The 21,668-nt window shown below is 40.9% G+C and overlaps 1 protein-coding gene and 1 long non-coding RNA gene across 4 annotated transcripts in view; both read left to right on the top strand.

Annotated features, from left to right (window-relative positions):
- Positions 1 to 21,668, top strand: part of LOC117251230 (uncharacterized) — a 57,137-nt gene that overhangs the window by 6,898 nt on the left and 28,571 nt on the right. For all 3 annotated transcript variants that reach the window (XM_078174274.1, XM_078174275.1, XM_078174273.1), the window contains 5 exons: positions 8,689 to 8,818; positions 9,318 to 9,493; positions 9,925 to 10,073; positions 10,721 to 10,880; positions 15,127 to 15,242. In XM_078174274.1, the coding sequence (XP_078030400.1) occupies positions 8,689 to 8,818; positions 9,318 to 9,493; positions 9,925 to 10,073; positions 10,721 to 10,880; positions 15,127 to 15,242 (731 nt within the window). The remainder of the gene's footprint in view (positions 1 to 8,688; positions 8,819 to 9,317; positions 9,494 to 9,924; positions 10,074 to 10,720; positions 10,881 to 15,126; positions 15,243 to 21,668) is intronic.
- Positions 18,487 to 21,293, top strand: LOC144466846 (uncharacterized). The gene is made up of 2 exons (XR_013493250.1): positions 18,487 to 19,288; positions 20,847 to 21,293. It is a non-coding gene; the product is annotated as an uncharacterized LOC144466846 (long non-coding RNA).

The raw sequence follows: 21,668 nt of genomic DNA, 5'->3' as shown, positions 1-21,668 counted from the left end.
GGCGTGGTTGAGCTTTGATATGCACCCCACAGGAGCTTGGTGCTGCTCACTCTCTCCACAGCAGCACCGTCGATGGTCGGTGGGGGATGCTGTGGAATTCTTCTCCTGAAGTCAATGATAATCTCTTTGGTCTTCCCCACATCGAGGAAGAGATTGTCGTCCTTACACCACTGGACCAGTCGGCTCACCTCACTCCTGTAGTTGGCTTCATCATTGTTGGAAATGAGGCCCACCACAGTCGTGGTAGCCCAGCTTGCTGGATAGCGGAGTCCGGGATGTTGTCATTAAGCCATGTCTCCATAAAAATGAAAACACAGCAGTCCCTTACATCACGCTGAGCAGATCTCAGGAGCTGTATGTGGTCTGTTTGTTGTCAAGTAAGCATACATTGGCCATAATGAGGGATGATATCGCTGCTCTGTGTGGGCTAGCTGCTAGCCTAGCCTGGATGCCTCCGTGCTTGCCTCGCTTCTGTTTCCTTTTACACTGCTTCTAGCGCCTGATCTCTGGGTGTGACATAGCAGGCGGGTCCGGTGATGTAGTAGTCTGGCGGAGAAGGCCAGGCCCCAAAGTTCCTCTTTGACTTTCTGGTCCAAGTTGTGATGTTTTGACTTATTTCTTACATCCAGAAAGCAGTGGCGACTGTATCTTTTGAGCAACGTAGATGTTGAACGACGCACACAGACGTAAACACAAAGCACACAAACATACACTGGAACACACAATTTAAGGCACCAAACTTGGAGAGAGAGTGGCCGCTGTGTCCATCCATGCCGCCATCTTGTTAGGTAATTTGTGGTTTCTCTACAAATTTTTATAAAGAATGGGGCTTAAAGTTGTTGTACAATTCTTCTACAAAGTCTTCATTTAAACAGAGATGAATCTTTTTTTTTTCTTTTTTTTTAAAAAAAAAAAACAAGCATGTCAAACCCTATTCTGTAGGGGTTGGAATCACCAGAGGCCCCGCGATACAATATTAGGCTATCACAATACTTTAGTCACGATACAATATAATTGTGATTTTAAATGTGTTCATCTTACTTTAGTCATTTTTATTGCAGCAGATATCTAGTGGACAGAAAAAGATACTGATTTTATTATTCTAGTAGGCCACCAAAAATTTAAATTTTATTTGTAATATTCATAATTTACATAATAAAAAGAATCAATACTTGGAGTCCATGTATTGATACGATATTGCCACACAAAGATATCGCAATACTGTATTGATTTTTTACCCCCATCCCGACTGTTCTGTAAATGTGTACTCTGCTGATTAAGTATTGCACTCCAATAACTAACAATGCACCATTTAAAAAAAAATGATTTAGCAGAGATATCTTTTTTTTTTTTCTCAATGGAACCTTTTAAATTGTCAAAACCTTGCGCCTACATTACCCACAATGCCACTTGACTGTCAGCTAATAAGTTTAAGACTCCAGTATGTCACAGTATCAGATTTTATGCAGCTCCCTCTGTAGCCACTTAAAGCTGTAGTTGGTAATGTTGGACAGCTAGAAAGATTTGAAAGTGGCACCTCCTCTAAGCTCCACCACCCTCCTCCCCCTCCCATCAGTGCTCTGTCCAAAGCCACGCCCCCACAAACTTGAACGCGCATCCTGCAGTACACCGACAGAGAAGCTAATGTTAGCATTAGGCTAATACCAGCTACAAAAGTTGGCTACGTTGGCTAAGTTGGCTAACGTTACATAATGCATGAAAATAACAAATCCCCCCGAAGCAAAACAAATAATTACCTGTCTAACAGAAAGACAGCAACCTCTGCATCACTTTTCAGGCCCTTCAGCTCCCTCAGTTGTCTCCACGGTTCAAAAGCTGCACCGATGTTTACTCTGGTTTGTCCTCTCGCTTTATTCAAAGCCTTTTTCGTCGCAGCCTTCTCTGCCTCCGACTTTCTTTTCTTAGCCTGTTAAGCAGGGCAAGCCGTTACAAGTAATGCTGGAAGTGGTACTTTTTGCTGCATTTTCTCTGCCATTGTTCAGCAAACTTATTCTCCTGCTAACTCGGTATTTCTGCTGAGGAGTGTGTTGAATATTTCCGGCAACGGTGACACGTGATGAGTGCACGCAGGGAGGAGGGAGGGACAGAGGGGGGCGTGGGCAGGATCAGAGCGATATATATAAGCACGAGACATGAAGGCATCTGATTGGTTCTTTCCACTCGCACCGAGAGGCAGGGATTGGTCAGAGTTTTTACAGGCCTGCAGCTGCCGCAGAGGTCGGATTTTTTTTCGTTCCTTTTTCTGAACACATTATGTATTGACTACTCTCAGGATGGAAGGACCATTTCACCCAGTATAACAAAAAGTGTTTCTGAACAGGATTACCAACTATAGCTTTAAAGGCTTTTTCACTTTTTTTTCATATATGCAGCAGTACTCCTTGAAACCTAAATGCAGGCTTTATTTTGAAGAATTTCTATTCCTGTTAAGTTACTTCAATAAGTTGTGTAGGATCTCTCGACAATGTACAGTGTGGTTTAGCATGAAATAAGGAACACTGACATGACTGAGTTGCATATCAGATCAAAATCTACAAGAGGGTACCCGCGGATCCTTAAAAAGTCTTTAATGGCATTGAATTCATTAAAGGGATCAGATTTTTTGACGTGGGGTTGTATGGGTTTCCATAGTCAATGTACTATATGCAGTAGATGTCAGGTGGAGAAGCAGGCTGGAGTCGGACACAGAAGCTAAGCAATGTACTGCTGTGGAGGGGTCAGCAACAAGACTTATTTTAGTCACCTGAAATTCAATATTAGTTTAAGTCCACGCTACATTGACAGTATTTTCGTTGTTTTACCTTTCTGTCAGATAGCCTGTTTCAAGGGGTAAGCTGATACAGCTTCAATTCCCCATCTTTGCTCTCAACGAAGCCACCAGAGTCCATATAAAAATGTCATTTTAGCTTGCTGAAGACAGGAGCAGCTGGTCTATCATTGCTTCAATCAGTCTGGTTGTTTGTGTAATTTTTTAACTTTGGTGAACGTCAGCAAACTGATAAAGTCACACAATAACACAAACTAATTGTTCAAGGCAGCAACTGACCAGAAGCTCCTGTGTTAAGTGATGTTAGATCACTGTTTTTCTCAATGGAGCCTGGCTTTGAAAAGAGCGATACAACTGCTTTATTTTCCTATTGGAAATCACTGTCTGACATTAAGATAAAGCAGTGAAAAAACTCTAAATATAGCTTACACTTAAAATGATATTGATTTTTTTAGGCTGCAAAGATATGTTTTGTTGCTGACCCCTCCAAAGCAGTAGATTCCTTAGCTACCATGTCAGACTCCAGCCTGCTTCTCCAAACCGGGGGCATGCTGACTGACATCAACTGTATGTAATATACTGTCTGTCGAAAAGTACCCCATGGTGGTGTGGTGGTTGGCACTGTCGCATGACAGCAATTGAATCCCATGCAACTGTAGGAGCAGACCTGAGCCGATATACAACTGAGTCATTAAAACCACTGAAACTTTTCTCTGCAATGTCCTTAAACCGTTTCATTGCTTCTGGAATCTTTGGTCTGAACTGGCCTTAAGGGTCCACACCCACACAGAGTTTAAAGCCTGCAACTCCGTACCAGTCATTTAGAAATGAAGAAGCACCAAGAGGATGAGAGGCGAAATGTCTTTAAGAAACGCAAGCAAGACCAGTTGCCTACGATATAGCACTTACGATTACCATGACCAGGATGACTGAGAATCTTCACCGACATTTCCCAGTTCTGTTCTGCCCTTATCTCTGCCATGTCGATAAAGTTTTTTTTCCCCCAAACATTTAAAGTAGATCATCTAACCTTTCCCTGGAACAAAAAAAATAGCCCCTAACCCTCAGTCACTAATGTCAGTTCTCATTTGTTTTCATTTTTTCAGTTTTGATTATTGTAAAGTTGGTTTAAATTTCCTTCTGACTGACATTGTCACTTTATGTCCATTAAAAGTGGTTATTTTTGCCACAGAGCAACTCATATTGGTGTCTCTTTGCTTTTCACTTGACCTGGGGCCTCATGTACAAAAACTTAAATCCAGAAAACGTCGTACGCACAAAATCCAGATGTATGACTCTGTGCATACGCATGAATCCAAGCACATTTCCTTTGTACATCCCAATCAATGTGGACACATGTTGAGTACCCAACCCCTCCCTGTCCACGCCCCATTTAAATATACAAATCATATTAAAAAATCCCGGCACCTGAGATTTCCCCTCTCTGCACGATCAGAAAAAAAAAAAGAAAAACTTCACAGAATGTGACTTGGAGACACTACTCACTGAAGTGGAGATGTGCAAAAATGTACTTTTTGGCATGCTGTCCTCCGGCATCAATACTAAACGCAAGAGGAGTGAGTGGGAGAGTGTGTGTGAGGCTGTCGATGTTGTGGGGTCAGAAAAGCATACACACGCAGAATCAAAAAAGAAGTGGTCCGACATTAAGGTGGATGTGAAGCGGAGGACGGCTGCCCACTGCCAAAGTGAGGCCAAAACAGGCGGGGGGACAGGAGAGGAGGAGCTCAACCCGTTGGAACAGAGAGTCGCCACAACTGTGGGTGACACTGCTCTCTCAGGGGTGGTGGGAGCACGTGTGGGTGACTCGGATTACCCCAAGGTAGATACCTATAAATTTGTGTAACTTACAACAAATTTGTTCATACGGGTCATACAATAGCCTGCTCACAGCCCTTTAAGATAGAGGTTCATGTGTAAATGTTCATGAATGAATGCAGAAGTGTGCTGGGGAAGAGGTGAGGCTGATTAAGAAATACGCAGGGGTTTATTGACATGAGTACTTTACACACAGAGAGACTGATGCTGTGAAGACAGGATAATATTTGGGGGCGCACATGCTCACTGCGCATCAGGGGGCTTAATATTAGGACAATTATACAAATAAATTATTTACTCACCAAGAAGCCACCCTTCACGCACAGTGCCAGCTAGTAGTCTGTTCCCAACCATGCCTGATTCCATGTGAATGCAGCATAAATCAATATGATTATCTGATATTAATTTGTTTACTAACACTGCTTTAGATGATAGAGACCTGATATTTAACAGTCCACATGTAATTCTCCTGTTTTGTCTTTCTGTCACAGAAGAGGTTTTAATTTTTATGAGGTTGTTATGCACAACTCCTCTTTGTTTAATTTTAGATTTAGGTAATTTAGGTGGTTGGGGGACAGACACCATTTGTATATAACTGTGGGTGGGTAACTGCACTAGAAGCTCAGAGACACGTGTAGGACTGCGACTCTGAGTCCTGGTCTCAACTCTGGGTTGTCAGGGTTTTGAATTACTAATAAACTTAGCCAGGTTCCCAGATATGTGAGCAGCTCCAAGTGGGATGAATGCCGTCTCTCCTAAAAAGACCAGATTTTCCCCAGAAAGTTTGCAACTGATTAACGAAACCCACATTGTTTGCTGGACACCACCTGGACAGCCAGCGATTAAATGATGACATATGGCTAAACATGTCATCAGTGGTCAGATTTGGGAGGGGTCCGGAGAAAACTACGGAGTCCGACATAGTTTTTGCGTATTCACACACCGAAGCAACATTAATTTTAGTGACCTCCAATTTGCGTAACCGGATGTCATTCCCGCCGACGTGAATAACGATCTTACTAAATCTACGTTTAGCCTTAGCCAGCAGTTTTAAATTTGACTTTTAAATTTGTCGTCCCCTCTGGCCCCAGTGATACATTTGACTATGGCCGCTGGTGTTGCTAACTTCACGTTTCTCAAAATAGAGCTGCCAACGATCAGAGTTTTCTCCTCAGCGGGTGTGTTGCTGAGTGGGGAAAAATGGTTAGAAACGTGAACAGGCTGGTGGTGAACTGTGGGCTTTGGCTTTGAACTACGTTTCTCCCGGACAGTTACCCAGCCTCCCGGCTGCACAGGGGTTACCAGGGGACCGCCAGCAGAGGCTAGCCAAGGTTTGAGGCAAGAGAGCCATGTTTGAAGACTGGTGTTTCACTTAGGTGTGACCATGAGGCATCTTGTGGAGATGAGTGCCAAATGGCTGTCCTTTGTTTGATCAACAAAGAACATGCGGTCTTGTTCACCATTTCAGGTGGCAAGACCCAGAGGAATAGCCTCCACATGTCCAGTTTAGATCTGTACAAATGACAAAATATCTGTGGTCCAGTTAAAGGGAAATTTCGGTTTATTTCAACCCATCTCCTATCGTCCTAAATTTGTTTCAAGTGACTAGTGACATAAAAATATTAGTTAGCATGTTAGCTGTTAGCCTAGATACAGCCGGGGCGCATAGTAGCGTCAGACCCGTTAAAACGTAAGTGAACGGGCATACCTTCAAGTGCAAAGTTAGTCCACTAAGCAAGCTTTTTTCCACAAAGACCGCCTCATATCGTTAGGATAAATGTCAGAGAACATATAGAAAACGACATGTAAACGTGTTGTCTTACCTTACCAGTGTGGTGCCGTGTTTGTTTATCCCTCTAGCTCGAAATATATCTCGCCAGCTCTAGATAAAGCCCAGCTGGATACTAACGTTACTCCAGGTGGAGGTGTCTCGTCCTCGGTCACATCCAGACCTTGAAAATAAGGCTGCAACCGGTCCCATTCCTTGCAACAGAGGCATTCCTCACAGGTACACCACCAATTTCCAGAGCTACGCAGCATTGCAGCAGCCATTCGTCCTTTACCTGTTGAGCCTCTCTCTCTCCTCCTCCGTTCTTCAATTTCACGAAGCTCTTCGTCAGTGTATCCTTCCAGCTGTTGCTGCTTGTTCAGGCACGCTATGAGATCGCTGCTTGTTCTCGCGATATTTCGGCCGCGCTTTGGAAAGCAGAGCTGTGGTGCGTTCCAGGCAACCCGTAACTCGTGTTTTCACAACCTGTAACCCGTGAAAGTGCACTGGAACGGCAGTCAAACCCGTAACTTCCCACCCATGAACTCATACCAAAGTGATGTACTCCCAGTTCCGACCTCTGACGTCACATAACCCACAAACAAATATGGCAGCCCCTGTGGATGCGGTGATGCTGCGTCTGATACATGGTAGACTTTAGGACAATGTAAAACTGTCTGTTAAACTGTTTGTGCACCACAGAAACATCAGTTTGTCACGGTCACACTGATTTTGTGTTCACGTTTGTGGCTGTGCACCTGGAATGCTTTGAAAAAGTATTGCAATTTAATTTTGTCTTTAATGTTATTATCTTATATATATTATCTTTGCAATATGATTATCTTATATAATGTTATTACTATCCTAAAACATTCTCCAGGTCCTCTGAAACTCTGCAGGACTTATTTCCACCCTGCCCAGTCAGCGGTACCATGTCGAACGGTCCCTAACTGCGGGGAGAACGGAGCAGGCTTCCCCGGAGGTCCGCCGCTTTTCCCGGTCTCTCTTCTCCGCCACACTTTGACTTATTTCCACCCAGCCAACAGCCTGGCCGTGGAGAACGGTCCCTAACTGCGGGGAGAACAGAGCAGGCTTCCCCGGAGGTCCGCCGCTTAACCCGGTCCGTCTCCTCCACACTTTGACTTATTTCCACGCTACCGACAGTGGGACTTATACTCATTGTGCCGACAGTGGCTTGGAAAACCACCCATAACCGTGTCACACGGGTAAGAGGGAAGAGGGAAGGCGGCTGGAGTTCCTCCAACATTTGCGGTTAGGCTATCATATTTTTTTATTGACAAAAATATAGGCTGCTTCGGCTGATTTTTTTATGCGCACATGTGCCCCTAAATATTTTTTACAGTTCGCACCCACCTATTTTTAGTCGCAAATGCAAGTGAAACGCTCGCACTGTCGAGCGCTGGGATATATGATTTATTATTACTATTTTGAAAAGAAACTAAAGAAAAATTTGATCACAAAAAATAAGATAATCATCTGTTATTCCCACAGCGGGGAAATTTGTGGTGTCACAGCAGCAAAGAGAATAGTGTAATAACAAGAAGCATCAGCAAGATGTAATGAATATGTAAAAGAGTAAAATAAAAACCTCTGCTGCCTTTTTTTCCCGCTCTCCTTGTCCACTTTTCATGCGTATACTCTGTTTCAAATAATGGCAGTGACAGAATTCAAAGGCCTGAGACATGTTATAAATCAGGTAAATAATCATCCATGATATTGAAAATCTTTTAGACAACACTAAAATACAGTTTCTATAAACTACTCAGCTTATTATACTCTTTCCTAATCTCACACACACATCTCGTGATGTTTCAGAAAGAGACATCTTCTTAAGGAGGCATAACATTTTAGATTGGATCAACTGAAAGGTAGACAGATGCTTCAGACACTTAGAGTAACAATCTGAGCTGCCCTGTGGAAAAAATTATCACTTTTAGTAGACATAAAGTGACGATGTTCAGTTGCCCCGTGTGCTTTCATTGCAGCTAATGGCGCAGCTGCCGGCTGCCAGCTCCCTCAATACTGGACCAATTTCAAAAATTGTTGTTCATATCAGTCTCTTTTATCAATTTACGCCGGGAAATAGGGTCCAGTATGAAAAATGGCCATAAGATACGATAAAATACACCTTTTATCAATCCCACAGTTGAGAAATTCCAGAATACTTTATTAATCCCTAAGAGGAAATTCAATTATCCTTTAAATCTAACTTGCCCTCAGCTGTAGGAGCCCTGATATGTATTTACAGTTTAAGTCCTGTTTGTTTGTATTCCAGCTATGAGTAAACTCCCCCAACCTATCAACTTGACCCTGAACTCAAGCCATTTCAATCATCTTCTGAAATGGGAGCCTGGACCAGGGACACCCACAGGAGTCTACTACAGTGTCACCGTTAAGGCACAAACGTGAGTTTAATTTGTGTTTGTCTTTATGCTTGTGTGTATTCATATTGTGTGTATACTTAACAGTGTCTTAGGAAATATCTAAAGAATCAGTCAGTTGCAGCCTCTTTGATGCACTTTTGTTATGGGTTACAACAGAAACAAGATTGGGAAGATGTTTGGGAAAGTTGTCAGTCACAGAGAAGTGCACTAGGTTACAGTATTAAGTCTCTCCAGCCAACTACTGCTCCAGGCAGGTTAGACCAAACATTTGCACAAGCCATCCTGTCATACAAACAGTAGGAAGTGTATCCGATACCAGCAAAATGTCACAGATTCACAAAAAATAGTTTCCTGTTCTGTTAGGTTTGTTGATAAGAGGAAGTGTGAAGCTTCAGCTGATTCTTCACCTGTTCCAGCATGTGTTTCATAAGAAATGCATTTTACTGTGAGGACAGTGGTAGGCCTTTACAATGAAATTATTCCCTAAAGGCTGTTTCTTTCCCTCCTCTTGGTCCTGAAGGGGCACTTCCTGGATGCCAGTGGCTGGCTGCGAGCATGTCCAACATCCACTGGTTTGCAACCTTACAGAGGCCTTCTCTGAGCCAGAACAGGTCTACTTCACCCGGATTGAAGCCCTGCTGAAAGCACAGGACTCACAAGAAGTAGTCCTCCCAGGATTTCAACCCATTAGAGACAGTAAGAGGCACTGTATTGAAACTAGAAGATGTTAAATAAAAGGGACAGTTGGAAGAAAAGGAAACATGAACACAAAGTTTGCAGAATTTCACACAAATATCTAATAGGATAAAATGATGAAGTGGTGACATTTTATATCCAAAAGGTCAAAGGTCAGCTTTACTGTGACATCATAATGTTCTGCAAAAAGTCTTTTCTGGCCATTACTCGACATCATATCTCAAGAACAGAAGGGGAGACATTTGGCCAGATACTGAATTGGGGACTCTAATCTTGGGTGCTGTTTACGGTACCTTAATTCATGAGCAGAGGAGTTACACTTGTTCATAGTGGTTACCTTTCTGCATTTTTAATGAACTATTGGAACTTAATTATGTGATGGAAATTTGAGTTTATGTAATTAAATATTTCTTTTGTCCCTGTGTCTCCAGCTCAGCTGGACCTGCCATGGCTGACTGTGACACCCTGTGGCAAAGATTTGTGTGTGGACCTTCAGCCTCCTATGGGGCACCTTAGGGAGTACTATGATTCTCTGAATTACAAACTCAGGATCAGGAGCAACAATGCAAATGGAGCTCAGGTACTGCACACAGACTCACATACAGACTTGTGAGAGTTTTATACATACAGAGTTTTACCCACTAATAAGTTAAAAGGGACAGTTTGGATTTTTTGAAGTGGGGCTGTAAGAGGTACTGCTTTCCCTTCCTGTCAGACAGCCCTTTCCTTACGCACCACATTATCTTAACAGTAGAACTTCCGCATTCCTATGCATGAGCCCAATTCTGCCATGCGGCAAGAATATGGAAGTTGTGAGGTTGAGAAAAGTAGTACCAAAGGAAAGAGCTGTCTGACGACAAGGTAAAGCGGTGAAGTTATTCTCAATATAGCATCCACTTAGACTGACACTGATTTTTTTAGGTAGGCCTTTTTTAAGTGGCTAAAATATGTATAGCTGTTAACCCAAATCCATAGTAATGCAATGAATGCTCGACTTGCTCAAAGGAATCTGTGACTGATGATTTTGAATCTCCAACTCTCAGGGGGCAGCCCCATTTAAAGGCAATTTGAATGAACTGGTGTTAATGATGTACTGCACCTATTGTATACATTACACAGCAGTCTCAATCATAGCTTCCTGTGGTTTCATTTGTGAGAATGATGCTGTGTTTGTTATGTTGTTTTCTTTGAGTCTTGATGTCTGTTTGTGGATCTCTCTGTGAGCAGTTCTTTGAGGACAACAAGTCTCTGAAAAGGAAGATTTTGAAGGATCTGGCCTCCGGCAGACAGTACTGTGTCTCAGTCTGCTTCTTAGACAGTCACGTGCCAAGGGAGTCTAACTACAGCCAACCTGTGTGTGCTGTCACCGCTGGCTACTATACTGCAGGTACAGGTCAATGTTTGTGTACATGGTTCTCCCGCTGTTATTTTCCAAGTAGTTCATCATCTGAAAGGCCTTGAACAAACCACACAGGTGTTTTCAGTTACCCTGACTGATTAAGCCTCTAGTCAGGCCAGTATAGAGTGTTGCAGGAATAGTGTTTTTTTTTTTTTGTGTGTGTGTGTTTGTTTTGTAGGCCAACCCAGAAGTTAGCATCGCCCCAGTTCCCTTGACAAAATACCATAGGTATTTTTGGGAATTTTGGATTGTTGCAAAAAAAAAAAAGCTCTGTAGCAAACAAAAGTCTTGTTCAGCAAGATCACAAATAATGATTTTTGAAGCCTAAATGCAATGGCCAGAAGTAAAAAGCCAACATAAGGTCATTAACAAACTGCATAACAGTAGCATGACTTAAGCATCACCACCTAAATGAGGCTGAAAGCCGTGTCTGCAGTCTCATATAGCCACTTTTTGAAGACAAGTGAAATCACAAGTGGGGTATTTACTGATGTAAATTATGTAGAACAAAACATAAAAGTCTCTAAAGTTTGTGTTAACCACAGACCTTATTTCAGGCATTTAACCAAAAATCCATTCAAAAGCCATTGACTTCAAGAAAAGGCAACCAGGAGTACTAAAATACTAACTAATTTCCAGTTTTTAGGACTCAATGCAGCAGCGCTCTATACCTTTTCAGAACTGCATGTTGGCCATTCTGACATTGTCAACTGGACATTTACACCCACTTCACACAGTGACAGGCCAGCTGTGTCGAAGTGAGAAAGGAACCAGAATTTGAACTTCTCTTAAACTCTCTTTTTTTCCTTTGTTACACAACTATTTCTGTGTCTTATCATGTGGAATCCAAATGCAACACTATGAATGTCTTCTTTTTCAGACTCTCAAAAAAGCAGGGTGTCTGCAGGGTCTTAAAAAGTATTAAAAGCTGATAAATCAAATGTCGGAAAATGAAGGCCCTTAAAAAGTATTAAAAAGTCTTAATCGCAATTTTATGAAGTATTAAATTTTATTGGCATTCAAGCTTTGACAAAAAGTATCCATGAATATATAATTTATTTTCCTCCTCGCGACTATTACAAACAACGATGTGTAGGTTGACACACTCGGACTGCCACTCGGGGTGGGGGCTGAGCGGAAAAAGAAAGTCCAAAAAAGTTAATAACTTAAAAATTATGGCGAAAGGGTAGTTTCTTGCAACCCTAGAATTAAGATAAAAATATTCACAAACAAAAAAGCACTTCTGGTTGCTGATAAGTAGTGTTTAACTTTTGATTTAACACTAAAATTTAAAACCCTCGGCGCGCACTGCAGCGCAAGCAGACAGATGTGCGACTCAGAGCAGCATGTGTCACTGACACCAGACTCAGAGCGCAGCGGACCGGTGGAAAATGTCACCATCAGCATATTATTTTACATCAATAAAATCTATTTTATCATTATTTTGAGTCACATTATTGAAAGAATTTTGTTGTCTGTATTCAAGCAGGATAATAGGTCTCCATTCATTGCACGTCAGGCTTTCTATTTCCTTGTAGTTTTCTTTTTTAATAACCAACCACAAACAATCAATCAATTAAAAACACAAACTGGAACTGGAACATGAAATCTTATATGCCTAACAGACATTGCTTCTCGTTCTTTGAGTTTACATATGGCTAAAGGGGAAAAAAACAACGTAAACAGACAGCATGATTAGTGTTGCGTTCAAGGTCCCCCAAAAAAAACGGGAGAAAAAAAGGCAGAATATTCAAATTTTTTTTTTTTTTTTTTTCTCCCCACAGTCGAATCCTGTGCCATCAAACGAAGGTTTGATGGCACGGGATTCGATTGTGGGGGAAAAAAAAAAGCTTCAAAGCAAAGCCCTAAATTTAATTGCAAACTACAACTGTTTAGTAAGTTAAAGATGCGTTGCTGCTAACGACAGCTTGAGGTGGTGATGAGGTTTTACGTTTTTTTTGGAAGGTCTTAAAAAAGTCTTAAAAAGGTATTGAAATTAACCTCAGGATTCCTGTATATACCCTGAAAAGTAACAAGGAAAAACTATTAACAGTAAGGGAATGATCCTTTCCTTACAGTATACTCAGTGATTTGTGAAAATAATGTCAGGCCTATGGGATTTTACATAGTTGACCCATTTTTCCCATCGTGCAACAAATTGTTCTGTTTTATGGTTGACAAATATTATTACCCTCTTCATCTTGTAAATTTCCATTGTAATGTCCTTCCATACCGGGCAAGGTACTTAAGTTCCGAAAAAGTCCATTTCATCAAGGTCTTTCTTGAATCGCCTTAGTCTGGTCCCTCCCCTGGGACCACTTTGCCTAGAGAGATCCTACCAGAGGCTATTAGCCCCGGACAACACAGCTCCTAGGTATCTGTATATATCTGTATTGGTTGGAGGCATTATGTTTTGAGGTTGTCCGTCAGGTTGTATGCCCATAAGTACATGCAAACATTCATTCTGTTGTTGTGAACATAATGTCTTGTGAATGCGATGAGGAAATTTCTTCAAATTTGGTACATACAATCACTTGGACTCAACAATAAAGTGATTAGAACTTGGTGGTCAAAGGTCAAGGTCACTGTAACACAACATCCATCTTATTCTCATGAATACAATATCTCAAGAGGGTCTTGGGGGAGATTAATCAAACTTGTTACCAATATCCACTTGGATTCAAGAATGAACTGATTCGAATTTTGTGGTCAAAGGTCACTGAGACCTCACAAAACATGTTTTTGGCCATAACTCAAGAATTTATAAGCTTATTTTAACAAGATTTCCCACAAATGTGTCATAGGAGAAATGTTTACATCTCTTCACTAGCTTTCAGCACTAGTTAAGCATGAGATCTTGGTTTTAGTACTATTTATTTTATCTTGATTTGTTTTTACAATGTTTTATTGGTCATTTTATTACGTTTTATTGTTTATTTTTACCATGTGTTTTAGAGAGGGATGTTTATATTTATTTTATTTTATTTATATTTGTTTATATGTATTTACATGCATAGCCTGTACAGCACTTTGGTCAACTGAGGTTGTTTTTAATGTGCTATAGAAATAAATGTGACTTGACTTGACTTGACTCTTGCGCTGTTACGAGCATGAGCCTCTGGTCCATAAGTAGATGCACACTTCCTTCTGCATGGTGATTATTTTGGCTAGTGTTGTTGATGGAAAGGAAATAGTTCCTACACGAAACTGCTCCAAACAAGCTCTGGGGTTTATCTTGAGTAACTTGGTCATTTTTTCTGGAAGCAGACATTGATGGTGAGGTTTTTAAATGTATTTTTTGGTGCCTTGAGAACAACAAGCTGAGTGCCATCTAGTTCCATTATATAGAAGATAAGGCAGACACCTCTACAACTGATAACTCCAACACTCAAGACTTATAACTCACAAGACTTATAAGTAGCACTACAGGTAATATAGGAAATGTATGTATTTTTGATTTGGAGATGAACTCTCCCTTTAAGTATCTGCACTCTATTTGTAATAAATAAATAATACTACTTAATCAGGTGAAGATTAACCTCCAAGTTGTATCATCTTTGCCAAAAAGAGCACTGGCTGAATTGTGTTAAATGCTGGTGTAAAATCTAAGATGAGAGCCCTGGCTTAAGTTTTAGGCTCATCTAAATGCTTCATTATTAGGTGCATCAGCATTACAACTGCATCATCTGTGCTGCAATTCTGCTTCTATGCAAACTGTAAAGTGTCCAGTTTGCTATTTACAGACTTAGTGAGCTGTTGAATTACAGTTTTACAGTAGGAGTTAACACCACAGAAACAATAATCACTGAGTTCTGTAGGACATGCTGTCTTTGGAAGAGGTTTTATATATGAGGTCTTTCACATATCAGGAATTTACTTAGTGTCTAAAGTGCACTAAATAATAGGTTACCAAAGGGGTGTAAGCTCAGCTGCAAATGAGTGATATGACTCTGTCACATATTCTAACTCTATTTTCAAAATTTCAGTTTGTTTTGGTGTATTTTTAAGTGATTTATCTCTTATTTTGGTCCTGACAATGGTCCTGATATTCTTAAATCAGGCTTTGAAATCAACAGTGAGCCCCAGCAGTATCAGTTGCACAGGGGCCAGGGGTTCATGTCCCCTCCAGAACATGAAACATGAAATGATGAAGATGATGAAGCTTGCTCTGTTTCAAGTCATTCTGGGTTTTTGTGTGAATAATATATCCCATAAACTGCTGTCCTCTTTGCAGACCCGTTGATCTCAGCCTTGTTGTGTTTGTTGGTGATATCTGGTGTGGGTGTTGTGGCCCTGCTGATCTCTACTGGTTTTATCTGTCTGAGAAAGAGGCCCCTGCCATCTGTCCTGGTAAGTAATACACTTTATTGTAGTGCTGAAAGCAGGGGCTGGTGGTGCAGCACTAATGGTAGCACTTCTTGGAAGGCACTGGGACTGCCCCCTCTAAATTGAATAGTAAATTCATCTGAGGTTTTCTGAAATTTTTTGTGTTGTTTTGTTTTGTTGTGTTTTGTTTTTGAAAATGAGCAAAGACTTATAAGTCATTACAGAAAAATGAAATGCCACATTTCTAGCATAATTATACTTACAAAGCCTTCAACAAGCAGTAGATTTAAAGAGATACTTTTGAGTCAGCGCATTCTTTGTTTTACATACTGACAGCCCTGTACCGAAGCCGTATGTTGGCACGACGGAGTGGTGCTTCATAAGAAGTGTTATGTTAACAAGCTCAAAAGTCAGGTGATTACAAAGTTACTGGAATTCAGTGACTTAGAACTATTTTTTTCTGTTTCGGTCAGACAGTTTAACAGTTGGGTCATGAAGTAACAGATTGTTCATTCTGATTCTACTGTAGGTTTCTGTAAGAGTAAGAAACACATCTCTGAGTCACCGATTACTTTTCAATAACTTCAGAATTTGGGCTGTATCATCTTATACCCAGCACAAGGTGGCGCACAGTGCAAAGCAGCTGTCATTGCCAGTTTTAAGCCGACAGACATATCATTTTCACGGCCAGCACCCATGCTGTGTAAGTAGCAGATGTACTTGTGCGTATCTGTGCGCCCATAGGCGTGTAGGTCTTAAAATGAGTTATGGTCAGGCACATTGTTCATGTATTGTTCTGCTGCCTTGTGTCACAGCAGAAAGCAATGGTGCCGTTGACCAACAAAAACTGGTTTAAAGTCAGAATGGTGCAGTATTTTCCTGCTATTTAAAAGGTCCATTGCTACAGTGACACTACTGCTCCTACGGCATTACTCCTATGAATAATTAAGGGACTAAATAGCATGTGTTTATGGAAACACCCCAAATGCACCTGCGCCATGCACTTTAGACCATGCGCCGCAGGTCGTTTAAATAGTGTCCTTAGAGTTAAATGGTCCTGCACACCCTCACAAGGGTTTACACTCACTCTGTCAGACCTCTGCTCAGGCTGAGGTTGGACAAAGTCATGCCTGATTGGCAAAGAAAAGACCACCAAACATCATGTAACAAATATAGCAGCATGGGCAATTCTGGGGTTAAAGCCAGCATGGACCTTTAAAAGTTGAGAGGCTCAAGACCTTTGACAATTTAGGATGCCTGCAGTAGACATGCTCTAATGGCTTAGTTAAAAAGTCCACCAAGTTAAGTGATGTTTGAAGAAACCCTTATTGATTAATGGCCAAATTTTGCAAAAGGCCATTGTGCTTGTTTGGAACTGATGGTGACCTCTATTGGGCGATTTCAAAATCATTTAACAGAATTCTCAATTGAGTAAAGGTTGCAGTGAGGATAAGTTGTGTCACAATTCAGTGGACCTGCTGAGGTAATGTGAAATGTCTGGAAATTTCGATTTATTGTAATAAGCCACGCCCTCTTAAAGCAATCATTTCTAAGATTTATGCATGGACTGAGACATGACCCAAGATGATGCACACCGAATTTCATACAAATTTCTGCAGCTGATTATGAGATAAAAAAAAATTTGGACTTGGAACGCCCCCTAATGGTCGATGTAAATAAAACTTTTAGGGTGTGATTCAGGTACGTATGTGGACATGTCCTATGAGTTTTGTGATGATTGGCAGAAAAGTTAAAGAGTAAAACCCATTAATGTGCCGAGCTACGTCCCATCTAAAGTTCATTGGTCAGTATTATCAAAACGCAACAACATATCAAAAAGCTTTTGATAATTTTTGATGAGATTCATCTAATGATAATTTACAGAACATTTGGTACAAATCAGACCTATGGCTCACGAGGACCTGTCAAAAATGTGTTTGTGGACAAGTCCTATGAGTTTTGTGATGATTGGCAGAAAAATTAAGGAGTAAAACCCATTCATGTGCCGAGCTACCCCCCATCTAAAGTTCATTGGTCAGTATCATCAAAATGCAACAACATATCAAAAAGCTTTTGATAATTTTTGATGAGATTCATCTAATGATTTATTGTAATAAGCCACGCCCTCTTAAAGCAATCATTTCTAAGTTTTATGCACGGACTGAGACATGACCCTAGATGATGCACACCGAATTTCGTACAAATTTCTGCAGCTTATTATGAGATAAAAAACATTTTGCACTTGGAGCGCCCCCTAAAGGTCGATGTAAATAAAACTTTTAGGGTGTGATTCAGGTACGTATGTGGACATGTCCTATGAGTTTTGTGATGATTGGCAGAAAAGTTAAGGAGTAAAACCCATTGATGTGCCGAGCTACGTCAGTATCATCAAAACGCAACAACATATCAAAAAGCTTTTGATAATTTTTGATGAGATTCATCTAATGATAATCTACAGAAAATTTGGTACAAATCAGACCTATGGCTCATGAGGAGCTATCAAAAATGTGTTTTTCAGAAAATTTGAAAAGGCAGAAAATCTAGTCAGGCAGACCTTAATGGCTCGAGTCTTTAGTAGAGGACATTCAGCTGGACTTGTGTGTCAAATTTCAAGTCAATCTTACAGCGTGAGGGGGTGGCCTTTCAACACAAAATTTCTTTGCTCTTAATTTTAGCACCCCCATCTGGTCAATTTGCATTATATTTCTTGAGCACCATTTGCACACAACTTCCAATTTCATGTGTCTACACAGTGTACCATCATCTGGAATTTACGAAAACATATCTGAAATACAGATGCAAGCGGCAATTCTGGGGCAAGTATGCCAGGATGGATCTTTAAATTGGACCTATTATGCTTTTCTCAGGGTCATATTGATAAATATGTAATATCGGGGTCTAATGGAATAGATTTATGTGCTTTAATGTTCAAAACACACATTATATGTCTTGTACTGCTCACTGCTGCAGCACCTCTGTCTGAAACGCTGTTTTTAGGCTTATGTCCCACCTCCTCAGCAGCCCAGTATGCTCTGACTGGTCAGCTCGCTCAGTCTGTTGGAAATGGTGCAACGCTAAGAGCATGTATTGGAAACATCACGCCCTTTACCTTATCTCACTTCACCTCCGGAGGCTGATGCAAAACAACAACAGAGGCTTAGCTAACAATAGCGGCTGTTCGCCGTCCACCCTCATCAATTTGCATGAAGAAACACGAGCCGATAGACGAAACTAACAGGAGCCGGACGTTTCTTCTTAGTGGTAAGTTTTTCTTTTGGAGCCCTCTTATATTTCAGCTGTAACACGATAATTAACTTGTGACATTCTGGTAACAACTGTATGTCTGTCCTCTGACTGAATGAAGGGAAACCGTCTGCTGCAGAGTACAAAAGGTTTCTAACAATATAGTCAGTTACTAGCCGATATAACTAGCCGCTATATGGCGTGGTGTAAAGAATAACTCCTTTTTTTTTAATCTTAGCAGGCTTATCTATGATGAGACTTAGGTAGCTTGTATTGGGTAATAATACCAAAGTTATTATAAATTCTGCTACAAACACATTCTCCGTTAAAACCACAAAAGTTTTAACCCATGAATTCATCAATTTTACCAGAGCAGACTGAGATGACAGATTTCTGTATTATACAAAAGCAAATGAATAGACATAACTGGTACATTCAGATGTCTTAGCTGTCGTGTTTACTGAAACCATTCTACTAAGATGTAGCTGCATTTTATAATCATCTTTACCTTGTGTTTGTAATCTACAATATGAACAATTTAGTGTATCACAGTTTCTCCACAGCATTTCTATGAAATCAAAGTTTCATAGTAAAACACATGTTGCTTCCTGGATCAATACTTGTTTTATGCAGTGATGTTGTCTCCTGAGTCTGTATTTGCTTACTTATTAAACAGCATGCTCTGTGTCTTTTTTACCTATTAGTTTTTGGGGTAATGGACCAGGTTCCAGTTCATCCTACTAGGGATGTCCCGATCCAGGTTTTTCACTTCCGATCCGATACCGATATTCCAGCCTTGAGTTTTGGCCGATACCGATCTGATCCAAGTGCGTATTATACATATTCACTTATTTTGTTGTCAGTCATGTTAGAAAAGGTTTGATCAAGCGATATTACTCTAACAAGAACAACTACTTAATCGGGTTAGTTAGAATGATCCACAACAGTTGGTATGAGAAACTGACCCGTTTATTGTTAACAGGAAATAAACAAACTTTAAACTTGAACATTAACATTAAATAAAAAATATAGCTGGTTTCCTTTGGCTGCTTTGGCCCCTTAATAAATAGAAAATAAATCAATACAAGAAATCTTTAAAATGTCCAACACTGAAATTAAAATAGCAAGACTCCACACACTTGTGCTTTGGCTCCCTAATAAATAAAAATAGATTAACATCACAAAACATTGTTGACATTTAACAAACAATGCAGCCTTTCCTTTTCATTTATTTTAGTAGTGTCAGTGCCAGCCTGGTGCTGCTGTTTCCTGGGACCAACAGAGGGGACAAAAAACCACACACAATATTGTACAACTGTTTAAACAAGCAATAGTCCATCCATGGCTCCAATTTCACTAATTGTGCCCAAAACAATTGTAACCCGGGGGAAAAAACCCTTATTAATTTATCCCCTTTTCTCTCAAAACGTAAAATATTACGTGATGCCGTGCGTCATCACGTCACGTCGTTACGCCGTCATGTCACAGAGCGGCAGGTAACGTAACTCAGTTGTGGCTGCTGCCAGTAGTAGCAAGAGGAGCACGCTGGGGAAATGTTTGCTGCAGGAGCCGACTACCGGAGCCGCTGAGCGTCTGAATCGGAGCCGTATGCCGATTGAATCACGGAATTGGCCAGGTTGATGGCGAGCTAAGAGTCTAGCCTGGGCACAAAGCCTGAAGACTGTGCCAGGAAGGAATCAACTGAACCTCCACTGCTCTAGTCGGGCTGGTAGGAGGCTCTTTTGTGCAGCCGCTCCTCTTCCTAACTTTTGCCCCCTCGCAACTCACTAACGGCCCATACATCCACCACACACATTCACCCCCCAATACGGACCTTTTCCCCCTTCCATTGGACACTCCAAAGTTGGGCCGTTGTACTGTGGTTGTGCCTTGCCATTACAGGCGAAGCTTGAACTCCCTTTCTGGGCAATTATGGATCATCTGTGCACTGCAAAGTCATTTAATGTCGAATGATAAAATGAACTGTATATATTGTGTTTTCCTATGAATGGCCATTCGTATTCTTATTCTATTCATTGCTGTTAATATTTAATGTGTTTATGGTTCACAATTATATGGTGTCGCTAAACCTAAACTGTGTTCAGTGTCTCACTCTCCACTCCTAGAGTCCAACCTAGTCTTCTGAACCTAGCCCAAATAATAACTGTGTAGTATCTGTTAGCGCCTAAACTGTGCTTAATAGGGTAGTGTGCATGTTACACAATGCCATCAGTGCTCTTTACTTAAACAGTAAGAGTGTAAACCAAATAAAAATATCACTCTCAAAAAACCAGAGCAGAAAACAAATAGTCAAACTAAATTGGCCACTACTCTTCCTACCCTTCCCTCCATGTGTGTCTGCATGCTGGCCTGGTGGATTGATAGTAAGTGCTGGAGCAGATCACTGGAATGGACTGCTTGAATCGCGGAGCACTGGGCTGGCCGGAAAACCTGGATCGGACACCGTGAAAAACTGGATCGGAGTTCTGGGATCGGCATTTTTCCATGCAGTCCGATCCGATGCCGATGCACGTGTTTTGCTAATATCGGGGCCGATACCGATCCGAATGAAGCCATGCACCCCACAAAACATTCACAACATTTACAGGTATGACTATGGACCCCTGTGGCACAGAACTGAAGAAGAGTACATTTTTATGACATATAATGAGATACAACTGTGTAAACTCAATTCTGAACACTAAGGTTTCATTATACCAAAAAATCCCACTTATAAAGAAATGACAAATAAGTCTTTTGTCAAAAGAACTTTATGTTTAGCAAATGTAAAAAAAAAAAAACTAGAAAAAAAAAAAATATACAATAGAAAAATATATAATTATAAACACAGCAGCGTTTTATCTGCAACACTAATAGTGTCCAATTCTTTCCATTCAGGCGTTCATCCCGTCCTGTGTTGTACTCCAGGAGTTTCTTGATCCCGCTGGTCACTGTGTTGGTCTCGTGCTGCCCCTTGGCTGAAGTGAGAGACGTGTAAGGCATCAACTTCCTCCTTTGAGGGTCTCTCATACTGGGATGGCAGGTTCTTTGGGATGGTAATTTTGGGGAAGATGAGCCTCATTAGGTCATCTACAGTCTGTAACATATTGAATTTGAATATTGAGTTCCTTGTGTTTTTAAATGAAGTGTTTCCCTGAATCCACCTTTCTTGTATATATTTCAAGTGTTGCCACAACCATTTCATAT

The sequence above is a fragment of the Epinephelus lanceolatus genome, chromosome 14 (genome assembly GCF_041903045.1).
Source record: "Epinephelus lanceolatus isolate andai-2023 chromosome 14, ASM4190304v1, whole genome shotgun sequence".
NCBI classification, from domain to species: domain Eukaryota; kingdom Metazoa; phylum Chordata; class Actinopteri; order Perciformes; family Serranidae; genus Epinephelus; species Epinephelus lanceolatus.
The sequence above is the reverse complement of the archived record's forward strand: the minus strand, read 5'-3'. Positions and strand labels throughout refer to the sequence as shown.